The following is a 21,097-nucleotide window of genomic DNA, read 5'->3' on the forward strand; positions in this document are numbered from 1 at the left end:
CTCGGCAAGAGGAGGGATCCGGGGCGATTCGACGGGATGGTGGTGTGGGTTCGGGCGTGGGGAAAACACAAACAATTCCAATGGATATACAAATCTCAAACCCTCTAAGGCGCCAGGTACACACACACACACACACACACACACACACACACACACACACACACACACACACACACACACACACACACACACACACACACAACGTAGCTGGTGGTCAGGCTTGCCCGTGGTGTTGACGCAACAGTCACTGGATTGGCGCCGGACGAGCTGGCGTTGCGCTCGTCAGGGGCAGGAGACACGGTGGTGCCGAGGTTCCGTCAGCCCTTCCGCGCACAACCGCGGTTTCCTGCCTGTGAGCTCCAACCAGCCACCGTGGTGCTGTTCCTGGTGGTGTCGACCTCCTGGTGTAGGCCCAAGTCTGCTCACAGCGCCAGGGAGCCAGTTCTGGCGCCAAGATGTGAGCAGGAGAGGGAGGCAGGTCCGCCCGCCATTCGGTCCCGTACTCCGAGCCAGCAGAACTCCAGAGCCAACCGAGGTGAAGCACGAGGCACAGCAAGGCCACGAGACACGACGAATCGAGGAACGAACCAGCGCAACGAGAGAATGCGCTCAGAGACCAACAGCCTCGACCAGACGCTTTCTTTTTATGACTCTTCCTCCTCTTCTTCTCCCGAACAGAACCTTTTTATACTCGAGTTCTCGTCACTTCCAATCGAGCCCTTTTATTGGCCCTCCGCCGTCGCCTTCCGCCAATCGTGATCACGGCGCGGAGCCATCCGCAGCACTGTCCTGTTATGTCACGGCAAGCCTACAGGGAATACTAAAAGTGTTTACGCATACACACTTACCCTCACCCGTCTCCCTATCTAATTACGTGACAATTATCATTTCCCCGTTAAAGAAATGGACATTTACTGGACAACTTATCACCACTGAATCGCTACTTATTACATCGAGATCCTGGTACAACTCGAACAGCATGGCATACTTAATTAAACATCCTAATTACCCTTTGAATGCATACCCCCCCCCCCCCCTCAGACGTCACAATACTTAACATTTACCCCTGATAAAGAAAGACCAAAAAATAATGTTTCCATGATTAGCAACAATCATTAATTACATGAACACACTGATCAACAGAAAAACTTTCAACTACATGAAACGATGAAGACAATTCAGTCTTTGATCAAGGAAACCTGAGACTATATCAAACAGTTGGCTTGAGAACAAAGAAAATTCATACAATTAAATTTTTTAAATCAAAGACTTTAATACAATACATCGATTTCAAGTCTCTGATATGAACAGTAAGGAAGACTTACTTTGAGAAAGACTTCGACAAGTGAATAATTCCGTGTATGGCAAGACGATGGAAAATGTGAGAAATAGACAAAATATAAGACTCAATTAATCTTCGGAAAAAACATCCAAATTACTGAAATTGAAATACATATTGGGAACAAGCAACCAAATTAATTAAATACAATAATACATATTGGGAACAAGCAACCAAATTAATTCAATACATATTGGAAAAAAGCAACCAAATTAATTAAATGCATATTGGGAACAAGCAACCAAATTAATTAAATACGTATTGGGAACAAGAAACCAAATTAATTAAATACGTATTGGGAACAAGCAACCAAATTAATTAAATACATATTGGGAACAAGCAACCAAATTAATTAAATACATATTGGGAACAAGCAACCAAATTAATTAAATACGTTTTGGGAACAAGCAACCAAATTAATTAAATACGTATTGGGAACAAGTATCCAAATTAATTCAACACGTATTGGGACAAGCAACCAAATTAATTACATACGTATTGGGAACAAGGAATCAAATTAATGAAATACATATTGGGAACAAGCAACCAAATTAATTGAATACATATTGGGAACAAGCAACCAAATTAATTGCATACGTATTGGGAACAAGCAACCAAATTAATTCCATACGTATTGGGAACAAGCAACCAAATTAGTTAAATACATATTGGGAACAAGCATCCAAATGAATTAAATACATTTGGGAACAAGCAACCAAATTAATTACATACATATTGGGAACAAGGAACCAAATTAATTACGTACGTATTGGGAACAAAGAACCAAATTAATTACGTACGTATTGGGAACAAAGAACCAAATTAATTACATACATATTGGGAACAAGCAACCAAATGAATTACATACGTATTGGGAACAAGGAACCAAATTAATTACATACGTATTGGGAACAAAGAACCAAATTAATTACATACATATTGGGAACAAGTAACCAAATGAATTACATACGTATTGGGAACAAGGAAGCAAATTAATTTAATACGTATTGGGAACAAGGAACCAAATTAATTTAATACGTATTGGGAACAAGCATCCAAATGAATTAAATACATATTGGGAACAAGCAACCAAATTAATTACATACGTATTGGGAACCAGCTTCCCCACATCCCACCCTTCTCGGCTTCCGACAAACCCTCCCCCTCTTGGGTTCCCCCTCTCAGTCCCACTCCCTCCACCTTCCTCAGACCCTCACAGCTTCCCCTCCTCTCTTCCTTCTCCACGACTCTTCTCAGGTTTCTTTCCACTTTTGTGATTGAAAGTTTGTGGCTGTATCCATCTTGTTCACCTCATGACCTCCTCTCGTCCTTATTCTCCCCCACCTGCTTCATTTCTCCAAATCTCCCTCTCTGATCCTGCATGGTTAATCAAATGCTGATTGAAATTGCATTTTTTAGAGAAACCTTTGTCATTGACCGAACACTTGTAAGGGAATGCTCCAGTGTGGGTGGTACTTTGGATGTTTAAACTCTGTACAGAAATAAAATCCTTATCACATACGGAGCATTTGTAAGGACGCTCTCCTGTGTGGATCCTCATGTGTGTTTTCAATCTGCAATTGTGAGAGAAACCTTCATCACAAATGGAGCATTTGTAAGGACGCTCTCCTGTATGGATCCTCACGTGTGTTTTCAAACTGCCTTTTTGAGAGAAACTTTTATCACACAGGGAGCATTTGTAAGGACGCTCTCCTGTATGGATCCTCACGTGTTTTTTCAAATTGCAATTGTGAGAGAAACCCTTATTACAAATGGAGCATTTGTAAGGACGCTCTCCTGTATGGATCCTCACGTGTGTTTTCAAACTGCCTTTTTGAGAGAAACTTTTATCACACAGGGAGCATTTGTAAGGACGCTCTCTTGTATGGATCCTCATATGTGTTTTCAAACTGCTATTGTGAGAGAAACCTTTATCACACAGGGAGCATTTGTAAGGACGCTCTCCTGTATGGACGCTCATATGTGTTTTCAAACTGCTATTGTGAGAGAAACCTTTATCACAAATGGAGCATTTGTAAGGAGGCTCTCCTGTATGGATGCTCATATGTGTTTTCAATTGGTCTTTTCTCAAGAAAGCTTTATCACAAATGGAGCATTTGTAAGGACACTCTCCTGTATGGATCCTGACGTGATTGTTCAAACCACCTTTTTGATAAAACCTTTTATCACACAAGGAGCATTTGTAAGGACGCTCTCCTGTATGGATCCTCATATGTGTTTTCAATTGGTCTTTTCTCGAGAAAGCTTTATCACAAATGGAGCATTTGTAAGGAGGTTCTCCTGTATGGATCCTCATATGTGTTTTCAATTGGTCTTTTCTCAAGAAAGCTTTATCACAAATGGAGCATTTGTAAGGACACTCTCCTGTATGGATCCTCATGTGATGGTTCAAACCACCTTTTTGATAAAAACTTTTATCACACACAGAGCATTTGTAAGGACGTTCTCCTGTATGGATCCCCATGTGTGTTTTCAAACTGCTCTTGTGAGAGAAATCTTTATTACAAATGAAGCATTTGTAAGGACGCTCTCCAGTATGGATCCTCATATGTATTTTCAAACTGCTCTTGTGAGAGAAACCTTTATCACAAATGGAGCATTTGTGTGGGTGGTCTCCAGTGTGGGTGGTTTGATGGATGTTTAAACTACGTTTATGAATAAAATCCTTATCACATACAGAACATTTGAAAGGACGCTCTCCTGTATGGATCCTCATATGTGTTTTCAAACTGCCTTTTTGAGAGAAACCTTTATCACAAATGGAGCATTTGTGTGGGTGGTCTCCAGTGTGGGTGGTTCGATGGATGTTTAAACTACGTTTATAAATAAAATCCTTATCACATACAGAACATTTGAAAGGACGCTCTCCTGTATGGATCCTCATATGTGTTTTCAAACTGCCTTTTCGACAGAAATCTTTATCACAAATGGAGCATTTGTGTGGGTGGTCTCCAGTGTGGGTGGTTCGATGGATGTTTAAACTACGTTTATGAATAAAATCCTTATCACATACAGAACATTTGAAAGGACGCTCTCCTGTATGGATCCTGACGTGAATTTTCAAACTGCTGTTTTCAGAGAATCCTTTATCACATATGGAGCATTTGTAAGGACGCTCTCCAGTGTGGGTGTTATGATGGATGTTTAAACTATGTTTGTGATTAAAATTCTTATCACAAATAGAACATTTGAAAAGATGCTCTCCTGTATGGATCCTCATATGTCTTTTAACATTACTTCGTGAAGCAAAATCTATCCTGCGCCCATGATACCGATAACGTATTCGCCTCTCAAGAACTTTTTTGTGTTGGGTTAATTTAATATTTGTGTTGTTTCGATCAGACGTGCACTTGTATTTTAAAGGTAGTGAGTCTTGATCTGGTGGTTGTTTCTTCAAAGACTTCTTCACCGTCAGGCTCCAACTCGACCCGATTTCTCCAATTGGACCTCGTGATTGTTCTAGAAAAAAACAAAGAGCAATATGGTTTGTAATTTTTTTTTAAAAGTGAAAGTAAAAACTGCAGAACATAATGTGTTCTTTGTAAAATTTTATGAAGCAGAAACACGAACACCCACTATTATATGAGGGGATGACAACTTACAGGCTCATATCCTATTATTTCTGTTCAGACATAAGGTGAGGGCATAACAAGCCTTACAGGCTTGTTCGTGGAGGATAAACGGGATTTCCAAGGCATCCATTCAAATGAATGGGGAAAATGGGGAAAATGGGGAAAACTCTTTGTATCAACCCCGAAAAAGCCCAAAACAGGAGGCTGATTCCTCCCCCCCCCCCATACAAATGAATGGGGAAACCTTTCTAACTCAAGGCTCATAAGGTTAAAATAAGAGACTGATTTTCTCCCCCCCATACAAGCTCATGTTAAATTGAGACCGATTCCCGCCCCACCCCTCCCCCCCCACCGGCCCGACTCTCTGACTCAACGCCCATGAGGTCAAAAGAGGAGACTGATCTCTGCCCCATTGAGCAAATGTTAAACTGAGACGAGCTGATTAAAGCACTTCTTTCCATTCAAAGAGTGATCCAATGAATAATTGTTCATGTTCTACTCGAGGAAATAAATTAATTTTCCGATTGCATTCACCACCATCGAGCATATTCACAAAGATTATTTTTGAACTTAGTTCTTGGTTTATGTGTCTTTATTGAGCAGAAATAAAATAATCAACTTCTCTAAATGCTCTTGTTTGACCACCTCCTGATCCACATATCATTTTGAGATTGTAGAAAAATGTTTTTCCATTGTTCAATTGATAACCATCAAAGTTTTCAGTCCATTCAAGGATATTTTTTTTTCTTTACATCCTCCAACTTATTGGTTCATGAAAAAATATGTGACCACTATATTCGTTATTGGTGTGTGTCTGTCTGTCCCGAGCATAGCTCCGTGGATTTTGATCCGATTCTGATAAAATTTTGGTGGGAGGTTTATATCATGATCTAGTTGTGTTTTCCTGAGAATGGGTGTGGTGCGCCCATTATGGGTGGAGCCACAACCAAAAAACATGTGTTTTCAGGGGGTAGCCGATTTCAATTTGCATCTTCTCCTCGGAGGTTTGTCGAATCTGGCAGGGGTTTCGGTATTTGGTTAACCCAATGGCACCTGCATAGCCCCACGAAGATCAATTTTTCATTTTCGTCCCAAGGTCACGAACTTAGAAAATTGCGATTTTGACATAAAAATCCATCTTCTCTGAGGGGAGTAGGGTGAATATACTGGTTCTAGCTCACTTTTCCCCATGTAAATGAATGGGGGATTTTCAGCGATTCCCTTTTTTTTTTCCCTAAAAATAAACCCCCTTTTTATCCGTTTTTCCCTGCTGTGCAGGGGGTTGGCTTTTTGTGAGGCAATGTTTTATGGTCGGATGCCCTTCCTGGACGATTCTTACAACACAGGGATATGGTACACCTATTCTAACCGGGGCATACACCGGGACCAGTATACTGGTACTCATTTCGCCGACCTCGGAAGGATGACAGGCTGAGTCAACCCCCTGGTGTTAATTCAGCAGCTGAGCGGGATTCGAACTCGGGACACTGGGATCCCAAGCCACCCCCCCTAACCACTAGGCCAACACCAGGCTTTGTATATATATATAACCAGGCTATCCCAAGGTATATTTATTTGTCTCCCCTTTTAACCTGGAGGTTGATCAGCTCACTCATTGAACCTATAAAGATTTGTTCATTCTCAAATTCCTTCAATAGTTTAATTTTCTTTGCACAATAATCCCTATCTAAAATATTGACAAACAAAACATTTGAATCTTTATATTTTTTAAGATACCCCTTTTGTGCCATTACGAAATGATAAACTTCTCTTAATGATCTCATCTGACCACCTCCTGAGCCACATATCATTTTGAGATTATAGTAAATTGTTTTTTCATTGTTCAATTGATAACCATCAAAGTTTTCAGCCCATTCAAGGATATTCATTTTTTTCTTTACATCCTCTAACTTACTACTTTTTAAATTGATTCGCTTATTTGCTTTATTTACCTTTGTTTTAGTTATTTTTTCAATAAGACTTGTTTGATATTTTTCACATTCATTATGTTTTCCATTTATATACCAAGACTGAGATTTTCTCCACTCTTTAGTTTGATTAATACTTGGTTTAACCATTTATATATTGTGAAAAAACGCGGCGGTAGCCCTTAAAAAACCCTAACCCATCTTCCCATCGTTAAAACGCAATCTATTTTATACACTCTATCATACAATATCCATATGGAACACAATCTATTCCATTATCCAAAATAAATCTCTTATCATCAAAGGCTCCTAATGCCTTTTTATTTACTTCCTCACTATATATATATATATATTTATATATATATATATATATATTTATACATATATATATATATATATATATATATATATATATATATATATGTTATGTTTATAACTTCTTATTGTATTCATTTTCCTGTATTCTTCTTTCTTATTCATCAAACAATTATAATAATTTCTAAAAGTTATTGATTTCTTTATTACATATTTCTTTATTCCCTTTAACCTCTTATCAATCTGATCACCATACTTATAAGCATATGCCTTTGCTCTCAATCCAATAAACTCACTCATTACTTTTCCACCCAACTCATCCTTAAACTTACCAATAACCTTTTCATTCTTTTTGGAAAATAACTCACTCTTCTTGCTGAAATTACTTGTATCATATACTCCAATATTTTTCTTCATATCTTCATAAACATCATCAGTTTTTATATCTAGGATAAAACTATCAGTGTCCATATACAACAATGAAACATTTTCACCATACTCTTTCTTTAAGTCATTATACAAATAATCATACATCAATATCTTTGATAAATCAAGAACTGCTGTTCCAATATAAATTGGTTTATCCATTACAATACTTTCCTTTTTCATATGAATTGCAGAAAATTTCTCTGAAAAAACCTCTGCTCTCTCAAAACTTGGCTTATTTATCAATCTCGAAGCTTCTTTCCAAGATGTTGCGAATCTAATGTTTTGCCTGTTTCTAACATTTTCCATCGTCTTTCCAAATACAGCATTATTCATTAATTTATAAAAGTCCCCTTCAAATTTTACTTTTGTATTTGCTCTCATATCTGTATTGAATTGAATATACTTTTTCACCCAAGGACTTTGTTTAAATTTTAAAACTCTATGAATTTTAGCTACTCTCAATCCTTCTCTCAAAAACTGTTTTAAGCTTCTCTGATGCAAAACATATCCCTCTTTATCATAGAATGTTGTTAATAACTTTTCTGTTGATTTACCTTTAATATTAAAACTTTTATGATAATCACTTAACCATTCTTTCTTTGGGGTTTCTTTCTCACATGCAAAAGGAAGATCTTTATGCTTATTATGAAGATCACTCGGGTACCTCAAATCAACTTCAAAATAATAACCTTCTTCTTCGTCATTCAATTCCTCTTGAGAAGAAATAACAATATTCATCAAAGCCTTTTCATAATCCTTTTCTTCCACCCACTCTAATTTACCATAAGGCAGAGATTGAGACATTGCCCATCCATACAAATTATTAGCATCAAAATACATCAAATAATTACTATCTTTTTCACTATCATAATTTGGAAGATATTTATTATTTGCTTTAGCATATCTTTTTGAACATACTTGTGGTATTCCACCTCTCTTAGACTTCTCAATCATCAAAAGCATATCAACATCACTGATTAAATCTATATCTTGTTTTGTCATTTTCAACATTGCACTCCAAGCTAAACCAGGAGCTGTGAAATAGTGGGCAGGGTCTAATCCATAACAATTTTTATTATGACAGAGTGATCTAAAAGCTTCAAACACCTCAGCTAACAATAAAACATCTGTTTTTAGATATAAATCATGATATTCTCCAAGGTTCTTTATCTTAAATATTTTCCATATTTCTTGTGCGTGTTTATATTCCTTATCACTTATCTCTTCTTCATAAAGGTTATTATAGAAACTTTCTTTTGATGGAAGTTGTGTTTCTTTAAATCTCATAAATGAATCCATATAATCATAAGGATAAATTCCCTTACTTGTAAGAATTTTCTCTTTACTTTGAATTTCATTCCTTGTTTGAATTCCCTCTCTCGTAAGAATTCCTTCTTTAATCAGAATTTCATCTTTAATCAGAATTTCCTCTTTAGTTAGAATTTCATTCATTGTTCGAATTTTCTTTATAATTAGAATTTCATCTTCAGTAAGAATTTCTTCATTAATTTCCTCATTAATTAGAATTTCCTCTTTACTTTAAATTCTCTCTTTAATCTGAATTTCCTCTTTAGTGAGAATTTCCTCTTTTGGAAAGAATGAATTAAGATTTGGAAAAGAGTCCGTGGAGCTTAGATTTGATGCGAGGTAGGCTAGTGGTGTTCCCATAAACTTGTAAGAATCTAGAAACCTAATACGAGTTATAGGTTTTGTGAATATCATTTTTGTAAATGAAATATACTTTTGACTTGTGTTTGTTATGGCAGAAATATTCCCTGGTGTTTTTGAAAGTTCATTTATAAATAGATGTGTATCATAGTTGGCGCTGTTGTGAAGAAAGACTGGAATAAAAGAAGGTAATTTATAATTAAGATTACAACAGGAATGAGCGGGACCTCTATATTTACCAGTAAGATGACAATGATCCCAAACTTTAGACTCCTTAATTTCCCCCTCACAAATATGACAGATATTGTTCTTTCTAAATTCTAATTTTTCTTCTTTGGTTAATTTCATCAGTTCATTTGTTTCTTTCATTAATTTAGTGAGTCTTATACAATCCTTTTCTAATCGTTTTACAAACTCTTGTGAAGCTTTTTTTTTCCACGATACTGTTCAAGTTTATTATACTTTTCTCCAACAGATGATTTGATATAATAACAGAAACCACAAGGAATATGTTTTTGATATTTATTTGTATATGATTCTTTTGGATTAGGAGAAGCAGTATTTATCTTTTTAAGGATACATTCAAAATCAGCGTATATCACAAATGGGTGCATGATAGATTTATTATAATCTTCAAAAGAAATCTTTTCACCAGGTTTAGGCATTGTAATTACAGCTGATTTATGATTACTGCAATATTTTGAATGTTGTTCTAATCGTTCTTTTGTATGAAATGAATTAAGACATCGCTTACAAGGATATATTTTGTTTGCTGTTCTGAATACCTGAGAAGAGATTAATCTTGATAAATTATTGATGTATGTGTAATGTGAATTCTTTCCAACACTAAAATATAAAAGATCAATGTGTGTTTCTTCATTTTTATAGTTGTTTGAAATTTTTAATATTTGAACTTTGTTTGTATCCGTTAATCCATATACATTAATAGAAAGATTATTCTTTTTCTCAAATTTAGGAATATCTGTTAGTGGCATTGGGAATTTAAAATCTTTAATGTCCAAGATATTCTCATATTTCATATATTGTTTTACTCTTTCTGAATTACATTTTGGTGGATGAAAGTGAGCAAGAACAGACCAGAGAAAACATTTATTATCATTATTCTTAATATTAACAACTGCCTTCTTTAGTTTTATTTCTTTTGGTAATTCAATATAAGAAGAAGCTTCAAGAGGGTTTGATTTTAGAATGTGTATATCTAAAAAGATGATTTTTAAAATATTAAATCCACTTCCAACCACTGTATTATCAACATCCTCCTCTTGTCTTGATAGTTCTTCATAAACCCCACTATTCAAAAAATCTTGAAATGATGTTATAAAATGAAGATCTGTTCTCATATAAGGAGTTTGTTCTTCATCTTGTCTTTTCATATTCATTTTCACTCCCATATAAAACTTTAAAGTTTTCATTTCTTTTAATGTCTTTTTAATAAATTTTTCAACATCGGGTTTCACTATTTCAATTGATTCAGCTATTGATGATGGACCGGGTTCTCCAAATTGAAAAATCCTTATTTTTATATGCCCTTTAAATGCCCCATCAGTGTTTTCAATATAATAGTCTCCCTTTACTTTAAACTCATTTTTCTTGTGTTTTTGTGATTGAAGATGTTTATTATAACTACTCTTCAAAACATCCTTTGAACAGATATCACAATGTTTTCTTTCCAACTCAAGAGGAGATATTTTATGAAACAGATTAAATGTGTGTTTGTTGGTTCGGAGGTGTTTTCTATAATGTTTATATTCGTGATTACAAACATCGCAGTATGTTGTATTCACCATATTTATATAATAAATCTTTGCTTAAACTAAAATTTTCTTGATGAAAATTTCGTTTATTTTACAGGTGAATCTGTGCTTAAAACCATTTTATCCTCCAACTTTTTCACTTAATAAATACAATGTTTCAAGACACAAAAGACAAGTTTCAATCAATCTCTTCATTTGTTAAAGATACTGAGAAATATGTCAAGGATGTAAAATTGAACAAAGATAAATATAACAACTATTGGATAAAAACTATTATGGTAAATAATGAGTTCTTCAATTCCCTCAAGTGGAAGGGCTTTTGGTATACCTGGTAGAACATCAATTAAAGTATCTCTGACAAAAGTTTCTCCTCTCCTTCTAGTAATATATTCAAAACTAGAAAAAGCAATGAAACAAGAAAAAGTATCAAAAAACAAAAATCTTATGGATGAAGCTTTAGAAAGAAAAGCTAAGACCATCTGTAATATGCAAGGAGAAATTTGTATTTTTTTCAACAACCCTAAAGATGTAAATCCTGATGAAATAAAGGATGTTAATATATCAGGTGAAATGACATTTCGTTCAATAGTAATTAACGATCATTTTAAAATTACCTTTAATATAAAAAATGTTGTCGTTGAATCTGATAATGAAAAAAAGTATATCGATATCGATGGTAATATACAACTGAAAGTATAGATGAATTTCAGATTAAGTAAAGTTTTACTTTATAAATATGCTAGACTTTCCTGATTCTCCATATGACAAATTTGAGAATTGTCCTGCGTGTGAAAGACGGGGATTAAACACAGAGTCAAAAGCCTATAAACAATGTATATTCTGTGATTATCTTCTAATTAATGATAATAAAAAATATAAAAAGGAAAATAATTCTTTTAGATTTACACCAAAAATGAATTACTTTACAAGATTGATTAGAGAAATGAATGTAAAGTATGAGGGTGATAACACACCTTTCCTTACAAGGGAAGAAACTGAACGTATAAGAGAAATGTTCAAAGGATTGTTGTTGTATATTATTCATGGATGTAATTTTCAGGGAAATATCAACACAAGATATTGTATAAATAAAATAATGGATTATCTTGAAATTAAACCTGAACTTAGGATAAAATATAGAGTTTCTAAAAAAGCCAATAATAAATTAAATAACCTGTTTTTCAAATATATAAATGAATGATTTTTTACCTATTTGGGAAAATAAGATAAAATTTAACAACCATAAAAATCTCCCAAATTCATTAAGATGTCTCATAGTTGGTTCAAGTGGATGTGGAAAAACCTGCTTACTTTTAAAAATGCTCCTCACTCCCAACTTTTTAGATTATGATAATTTAATAATTTTCACAAAGTCGAGTTTTCAACCAGAGTATCAACTACTTTCACAAGGTTTTAATGCTGGTCTTCAAAAAGAAGATATAATCGGTTTATTTAAACGCCAAAAAAACCTAAATGATTATAACATTGAAGATATAATTCAACTATTTTGTGATACACAGAGATGTAAAAAGAAATCAAATCCTATAACTTGTATTCTTAGTGATAATACGGATGATATACCGTCTCCCCAAGATTTGGATAAATCAAAAAAGAACCTCGTTATCTTTGATGATTGTGTTAATGAGAGAAACCAAACGGTAATGGACAGCTACTACACAAGAGGGAGACATTCTTCTTGTAATTGTATTTATCTTGGTCAATCGTACTTTCAACTTCCTCGTCGTTCCATCAGAAACAATGCTAATACTTTTATTTTATTCAAGTTAAATTCAATAGATATCAATAATTTTTGGAGAGATAATTGTTCTACATTATGTAGTAAAAAGAAATTTGAGGATTACATGAAGCACACAACTGAAAAATATAAATATATTGTTGTGAAACAAGATGAGATATTAAGGGATATATTTTTTGTTTTATAAACAATTACATATATAAATGACAACTATTATTATAAATCTTGTGGGTAAATCTGCTTCTGGAAAAAACTTTCATAAATCAAGGTTCTTGTGTAGTACAAATGAGAATATTGTAAATTTACTTAAAAAACACCCCGTGATACGCATTGTATCAACAACAACTAGAGCAATAAGACCTGGAGAAGTAAAAGGAGAAGATTATCACTATATTTCAGTGGAGGAACATATGCGATTGAGGAATGAAGGCCAAATGTTTGAGGAGGTTTCTCTTGGTACAACAAAATATTCACATTGTAAGAGTGAGTTAAGGAAACTAAAATCTGGTGGTGTTGGGATATTAGAAACTAATCCAGAAGGAACGAGACAAATTATTAAACATCTGAGTGGAGTGAAGATTTTATCATTCGGTTTTGATGTTGATGAAGAAACTCAACGCAAACATATGAAAAGCAGAGATGCAAGTATTAGTGAAGAAGAAATTACAACTCGCATTAATGTTAATAAAGAATTTGATGAAATATTTAAAGAAAAGGATTTATTTGAACACATCTACTTGAATGATGAAGAAAAGGAAAATTTCCCTGTTGATCTTTACAATTCATTAAATGATATTTTACAATAAATAAATGGATGCAAAAGAAAGAGCAAGAAGATTTAAGGAACATCAAGAGTTGGTTTCAAAAGTTGTAAAACAACAGGAAGACATAAAGAAGAAACGCAGACAGAAACTAACGGGCGAAGAAGCATTTGAAAGAAAACAAGAGAAATTTTTTAAACCACTTTTAAAAACTTCCCAAGAAAAAATGAAAGATGTTTCCACAGTTCCCACAGTAGAATATACTCCCAGAAAGCTACAAATGTTAAAAGATTTCAGTCAAATGACGGAGGAAGAATTAGAGCATATTGGAGAATTAGAATATCATGATGAAGAATTATTTCAACAACTGGAAGAGATTAATCAACCCCCTGATTATATTGTGAATGCTGTTCAAAACAATGAATATTCAGCGGATTCAAAAACCAAAGCAGGACTCATTCCAACAGAACAACCAGCAATATTTCATCTTGTTCAAGAAAAGGTATTGATATTTAATGATGAATTAAGGTTCTTGGGTTCTGCTCAACCCCCTGTTAAACTAACTCCGAGATTAATGTTTCTTCTCACAAAAGATGGAAGACAAGGTTCAACTGTGAGGGATGAATCAAAGTATATTGATAAACCATTGGATATGGAAAATAATGATGATAGAATATATATTGATCTGCTGAACACTCTAAATTATAAGGTTATTCTTTCTGGTAAAAGTAGGAAGAATGAGAAGGAGAAACACATTATTCAAGCTTTAAGTATCTTTGGTTCAGGTGTTAGTTTTCTTCCAAATGACCCATCGCAATTAGTTAATAGACTGTTGTTGTTCGGCAGTAAGAAGGCTGGAAATAACAATTGTTTTAATGAAGCATCAGCCATTTTAGACCAGTTGATGAACATGAAAATAATTAATAAATATCAATATAAAGACATTTTATCTCATATTAAATAAGATGAGAAGCACAATCCTTAGTTTCAATTTCACAACAAGCGACCACACATCTTCATTCCCATACCCACTACAACTTGACACAACAAAAGAATATGAGGCATCTTTATTGTCCATGGAAACTTATAATACCTTATTTAATATAACTGATAAAAATGACAAGTTTAGTTATAATCCCGGAAGTGGATACAAAACGATAACAGTCTCACCCGGAGCAGATGAGATTTCTCAAATATCTTCCGAAATTGCTCGTCTTATGAAAGAACAGGGTGATGAACCAAAAAATATTGTTATAAACATTCAAAAACATACTTCAAAATCAACGATTAAAGTTAAAAATAACTACAAGGTTGATTTCACAATTGATAATTCATTTAGAGAGTTATCGGGTTTCTCCTCAAAAAAGATTGAAACTAATGGGACGTTTTACAGTGATAATGTCATTCAAATATCCTCAGGAATAAATTCGGTGTTAATTCACTGTGATTTGATTGATGGTGCTTATAATGATGGAAAAAAACAAATACAATATTTTCATTCAGCGCATACTCAACCCCAATTGGTTATAAATTCAATATGGAACCTAAAAATTTGGTTTATCTTCCTGTGTCAGGAAAAACCATACACAGAGTAAATTTTAGGATAACCGACCAAGATAATCGTGTGATTTCTTTTAATGGAGAAGTTATATCCATCAGAATTCACCTACGTGAAGTTTTCCAATAAATAAATACGATGGTTATTGTGAGGAAACACGAGTTGGGAAAATATAAAATAATTACAGGGGATGGGATGTTCCTTTCCCCATACTACAAGGGTGAAGGTATGTATCTTGGTAGAGGATACTATAAACCTAAGAGACAAAGGGGTGTTGGACATCAATTTAGAGGAGATGGGATAATTGATACTCTCATGGGTATTGGTTCAACTATTCTTAAACATAAAGATCTAATTGGTTCAACTGCTTCTGCTGTGGGAAATGTAGCAGGTGCTGTAAAGAGTATAAAAGATGCTCAGAAGGAATCTCATAAATTACAAGCAATAAAAGAAATTAAGAAAGGCAAAACTCAGTTGTCCCCCCAAGAACGACAGAAAATAATTCAAATACTTGGATCAGGGTTTCAAAAGTTTTAACATCTTTTTTCCGAAATAAATACAAGTATGGAAGCAATTGATAGTATCTATGATTTGGATGATACTATTATTATCTCAAACTCCACTAAAAAAGAAGATTACTTCAAGGTAAATGCAATAACTGGAACAGACTGGAATACGAATGGTACAAAAAGTTTTGAAATAAATAATCAACAAACCTTTTTGAATATCTCCGAAAGTTTCTTGTTGTGTAAATTTAAATTCACTCAAGCTGGGAATAACACAAATGCTACACTTGTAAATGATTTCTTCTGGAAAATGTTTGATAGTGTGCGTTTGTATATTGGAACACAAGAAGTTGAAGCAGTTGATTATGTCTCTGCTGTATCTGAAATGATAAAATTTACACTCTATACATTCAGTGATAGAATGGGAAAGGGGTCTGTCGAAGGTTTTATTCCTGATATGTCAACGGGAACAAACACAGACCCTGGATATACACAAAGGAAAGGAATGTATAATGATGATACAAAAGCAGAAAATAGTTTTACTGTGGCAGTTCCTCTTAAAAGGTATATTTGGATTTTGTGATCATGATAAAGTTCTGTATGGTCTTAAAATTAGATTTCAACTACAGAGGAATGATAATGAAAATCGATTGCTTTTTGGTGTTGGTAGTGCTTTTGGTGAACAGAATAAATTTGTAATTGAGGAGATGAGTTGGTATATCAGTGAATATACTCCTAATCTTAAAACAGAAGAGATGTTGAATCGAAGACTTAACTCAAAGAAACCACTCAGTGTATCATACCTCAAAAGAAGATGTCAACACGTTAAACTCAATCAAACTACTTACACGTGGAATTTGGGTGTTCTGGAAGGAAAGTCACGATATCTGTGGATCATTTTTAAAAAGCCAGATGGTGATACTGCGACTGATAAGAATAATGCATTGAGTGATAATGCTAAGGTGAAACAACTTCGCGTTTCTCTCGATGGAACATTTTATCCACGAGATAGATTGGAAATTAATTGGGAAAAAAATGATTTTGCTGAAGCATACAAGTCTTACCAAAAGGTGTGTGAAAGTAATGGAAATAAAGAACCTATTTTGGATATGACAGCATTTAAAAGTTTGTATACAATCTATGCGTTTGACCTGAGCGCGCAAAATGAAACTATAAAGTCTAATCGAGTGGATACTTCCCTATACATTGAAAGAGGAGAGAGTGAAGAAGTTGATACATATTGTTTGCTTTTGGAAGAAACAGAATTGCAGATTAATACAGATAATGGTGTGATGATTAGTCTCACATAATTTTTTGTTAAATAAATGAGTGGCAAAGTACCAACTGGGGTATATGTTAATCAAATCAATCTTCATAAACTATCATCTTGTGTTCAAAATCAAAAGCCTTGTACGATTAACGTTAATACAATTCAGAGAAAAGGAGCAGTAAGAATTGATGTTTTGCTCACAAGAGAACAGGTTAAAATCTTGAATGACACTGGCTCACTTAAAATTAAAATGACAAAACCAATGTTGAAAAAATATTCAATAAGAGAGACGAGTGGAGGATTTCTCCCATTTCTAATTCCTTTATTTGCTGGTTTAAGTGCGGTTGGAGCATTGACGGGTGGTAATTCAACAGCGGTGAAAACTGCCAACAAAAGGAAGGCTCAACTCCAGGCTCAAAAAGAATTGGAAGGACATAACAAAGAGTTGGAAAAACAAATTAGTGGAAGTGGCGTAATTGTAGATTTTGCTGAAAAACTTGAAGGTCTGCCTGGTAAAGCGAGATTGCTAGTTGGAGATATGCTTTCTTCTATAGCACAAGCAGGTGTAAAATTAACGAAAAGAGGTAATGGATTATATCTTTCTAATAAATAAATGAGCATTGATGAGTGGTTGGAAAAATTTGGAAAGAATACAACATCAAATTTACAACTTGTCAAATATTGTAAGAAATTAAAAATTCATAATGTGGTTATTTGTATGAGAGATGAATTAACAAATGTGCCGAAACATACAAAGAATATTATTATGAACTTAGAAGATAATAATGGGAACGGTTCTCATTGGGTTTGTATTTTTAATAGTCAAGACAAATATTATTTTGATAGTTTTGGCCTTCCACCACCTGTTGAAGTTATAAAATTCTTACAGAATGGTGTTTATCAAACATTTCAAGTCCAAGAATTAAATTCCAAGTGTTGTGGTCAATTATGTCTATATGTGTTATTTCAACTCAACAAAAATAAAAAATTTTATGATATTATTTTTAATCTAATATAAATGACTTATGTTGGTAAAGATGGTTCTATCTTTGGTGTATCTCAAGAACTGGATATTGATTTATCAAATTATTACACAAAGGCACAGGCTGAACGACATAAATATAATATAACCAAAAATATTAACATGAAAAATGCTTTTAAATTAAAAAATTATCCAAGCCCGACTGACGCGAATGACTTGGTGAGATTAAGCGATTTATCACAATATATATCCTTAAATAAAACGGCTGTGTATTCCAAAGATACAGAAGTGTTGATATTATCTCCAGGTCATACAGAATTCACAGTTCGAATTAAAATAAATTTTTATAAAGAAGGGCGTATCGTTTGTATGAGAATAGAACAATGGGGGTATGATATGAATGATTTAGGGTATAATTGGTCATTTAAAATTGACCTCGAAGACCTGGAACAATTAAATCAGTCTCGTAAGGAAGAATATTATCCACTTGGTATCGAGAATGAGTTTTGTGGGTCCACGATTAGTAAACAACAAATAAAAGAATTTAATAAGGGTAAATATAATAATGGTTTTGCCCTTGTTTATCTCATGAAAACAGAAAAAAACAGGATTATATATAATAAGTAAGGAAATACAAAATGATTTAACTATGGGAAGATGGGGAGGTGTTTCGTGTCATAATATTATTCTAACATATATTTCTAATACATAAATGACAGCAAGAAGGCTTCAAGAAAATTATCATTTCTGTGTCCAAGCATACCTTCAAGAAAAGGGTATTCGGTATTTTAATAAATATGTTCTACAACATAAGAATGAGGTATTTTCAATAAAAGATTGGCATTATGCTGATGTTGATAAACCGACAACTTTAGATTTAATTAGAATGTTAAATAATGAAAAAATTATAAAGTTAAGAAAAGGTAAGGCTCTTTTAGAAATTCAAAAGAAATTTTATTGGTTTCCTGTTGTAAAAAAATTTATTTTGGATACAGGAATAACAAGAAATCCTGATGAATATATGTATAATATTCTATGGGGTGTAAGCGATTCAAGGATAGTAAGGGATGAGGAAGGAGTTGAAGAAGAGAGGGAAGAGGAGGAAAATGAGAAGAGAGAGAAGGAGGAGAGGGAGAAGAAAGAGGAGGAAAGAGAGAAGAGAGAGAAGAGAGAGAGGGAGGAAAGAGAGAAGAGAGAGAGGGAGGAGAGGGAGGAAAGAGCGAGACAAAATAAATATCAAAATATGGAAACCAGTGAGATTCAAAAAAGATTGGTGGTATTACAGAAAATAACTCAACCCACCGAGGAGGAAAACAAAGAATTGACAAGTCTATTGGCAATATTTTCTTCAAGACTATTGACATCGTCAAGCTATTCATTTTCATTCAAGTTTTTTTCTTAAATAAATGGAGGAGAGAGTGAAGGCATTTCTTAGGATTCTTTATGTTTTAAAAATTAAGATTCAAATGTGCATGTTGGAAACTAAAAAGGTTTTTGCACTCTGCAGGACTTTTTCACATAAATAAATGAGTTATTGTCTCAAATGTAAAAAGAAAACTAATACTAAAAATATTTCATATATTAAAAGTAAAAATAACAGGGTTATACAAAAAGGTATATGTTCGGTGTGTGGTTCAAAAAAAAATCAATTTATCTCCAAACACAAACTCGGAGGAGATATACAAAAGTTTTTCTCAGGAAGTAAATTTACAACTACTGGAATACCAGGGGAATTACATCTTCCAGGGTATTCTTTCTGTGGTCCAGGTACAAACTTGGATAAAAGATTAGATGAGGCAGACAATCCTAAATCCTGGAGTCAGCCTATCAATAGAGTTGATGAAGTGTGCATGAGACACGATATTGATTATGGGAATACCACAACGTTGGAAGAAAAGCATGAAGCCGATAGAGAAATGTTGTATAATTTGTCTCTGATACAAAATCCAACCTTGAGAGAAAAAGTTGATCGGTTCATTGTGAAGAAGATGATCAGTGCTAAATTGAAACTTGGGCTTGGAAATTCAAAAAAACTTATAGGCTCTAATGATGCCATTAAGACTGAAGAGCAATTAGCTGATGAATTACATAAACCAATATTCACAAAGTTTCAGAGAAGGAAAGTTTATTCCAAGGAAGTAGATTATATCTGGTCTGCTGATTTGATTGAACTCAATAATGATAAGGGGTACAAGTATGCTTTAACCGTTATTGATTTGAGGAGTAGATATGCATGGGTTGTCCCTTTAAAAAACAAAACAGGTAATACTCTTATGTTAGCTTTTCAACAGATATTTAATAAAAGTAAGAGAAAACCTAAAAAATTGTGGACTGATGAGGGTAGAGAGTTTTATAACAAGACATTTATGAATTTTCTAAAAAATAACAGTATTACATTATACAGTACCTTTAATGAAGGGAAGGCAGTTGTTGTTGAACGTTTTAATCGTACCTTAAAAGAGAGACTATATAAAAAATTCACACAACTCGGTTCACAACAATGGTCATCTTTTATTCAGGATATTGTGGATAAGTATAATGACACGATTCACACATCAACAAATATGAAACCATCAGAAACATTTACAAAATTAAAATATGAAAAAGAGATTAATGTCAGAAAACCTAAGTTCAAAGTTGGTGATATCGTAAGAATATATAGGTGGAAATCTCATTTTGAAAAAGGTTTTACTGAACGATGGACGAAAGAACTTTTTAAAATTGTTGATGTAATAGATACGGTTCCTTGGACTTATAAAATATATGATTTGGAAGGGAAGAGATTTTAGGTTCATTTTATTCACAGGAATTTCAAAAGACAAAGATAAATTGAAATTTTTTGACACCGCCACTTTTTAACTCTACCCACACAAACCCCGCCCACACAAGCCCCGCCCACACAAACCCCACACAAACCCCACCACACACAAACCCCTCACAAGCTCCAATAAATTGAAATTTTTTGACTCCGCCCCTTTTTGACTCCGCCCACACAAGCTCCTACAAACCCCACACACACAAAAACTCCACCCCACACAAGCTCCACACACACAAACCCCACACATGCTCCACCCATATTCATCATATTCACATAATTAGTGATTAGTTAATTAGTTCCCCACACACATGTTTATTTAATTAAAAAATTATCCACCCATCCACACAAGCTCCACTCATCCACCCATCCACCCATCTCTCCACCCATCCATTGATCCAC

At 34.0% G+C, this 21,097-nt stretch overlaps 1 protein-coding gene across 6 annotated transcripts in view; it reads right to left on the reverse strand.

The window, feature by feature from the left end:
- Positions 1–1,052: 1,052 nt before the first annotated feature.
- The window catches only part of LOC147029185 (uncharacterized), a 51,924-nt gene continuing 31,879 nt past the window's right edge, over positions 1,053–21,097 (reverse strand). For 4 of the 6 annotated variants that reach the window (XM_085876378.1, XM_085876379.1, XM_085876380.1 and 1 more), the window contains one exon: positions 1,053–4,819. In XM_085876378.1, the coding sequence (XP_085732504.1) occupies positions 2,670–4,819 (2,150 nt within the window). In that variant the 3' untranslated portion in view covers positions 1,053–2,669. The remainder of the gene's footprint in view (positions 4,820–21,097) is intronic. The other 2 variants (XM_085876382.1, XR_015056823.1) reach the window with 2 other exon arrangements.

This window comes from Eptatretus burgeri, chromosome 4 (assembly GCF_056783735.1).
Source record: "Eptatretus burgeri isolate ZD-2024b chromosome 4, Ebu_testis_v1, whole genome shotgun sequence".
In the NCBI taxonomy this organism is placed as follows: domain Eukaryota; kingdom Metazoa; phylum Chordata; class Myxini; order Myxiniformes; family Myxinidae; genus Eptatretus; species Eptatretus burgeri.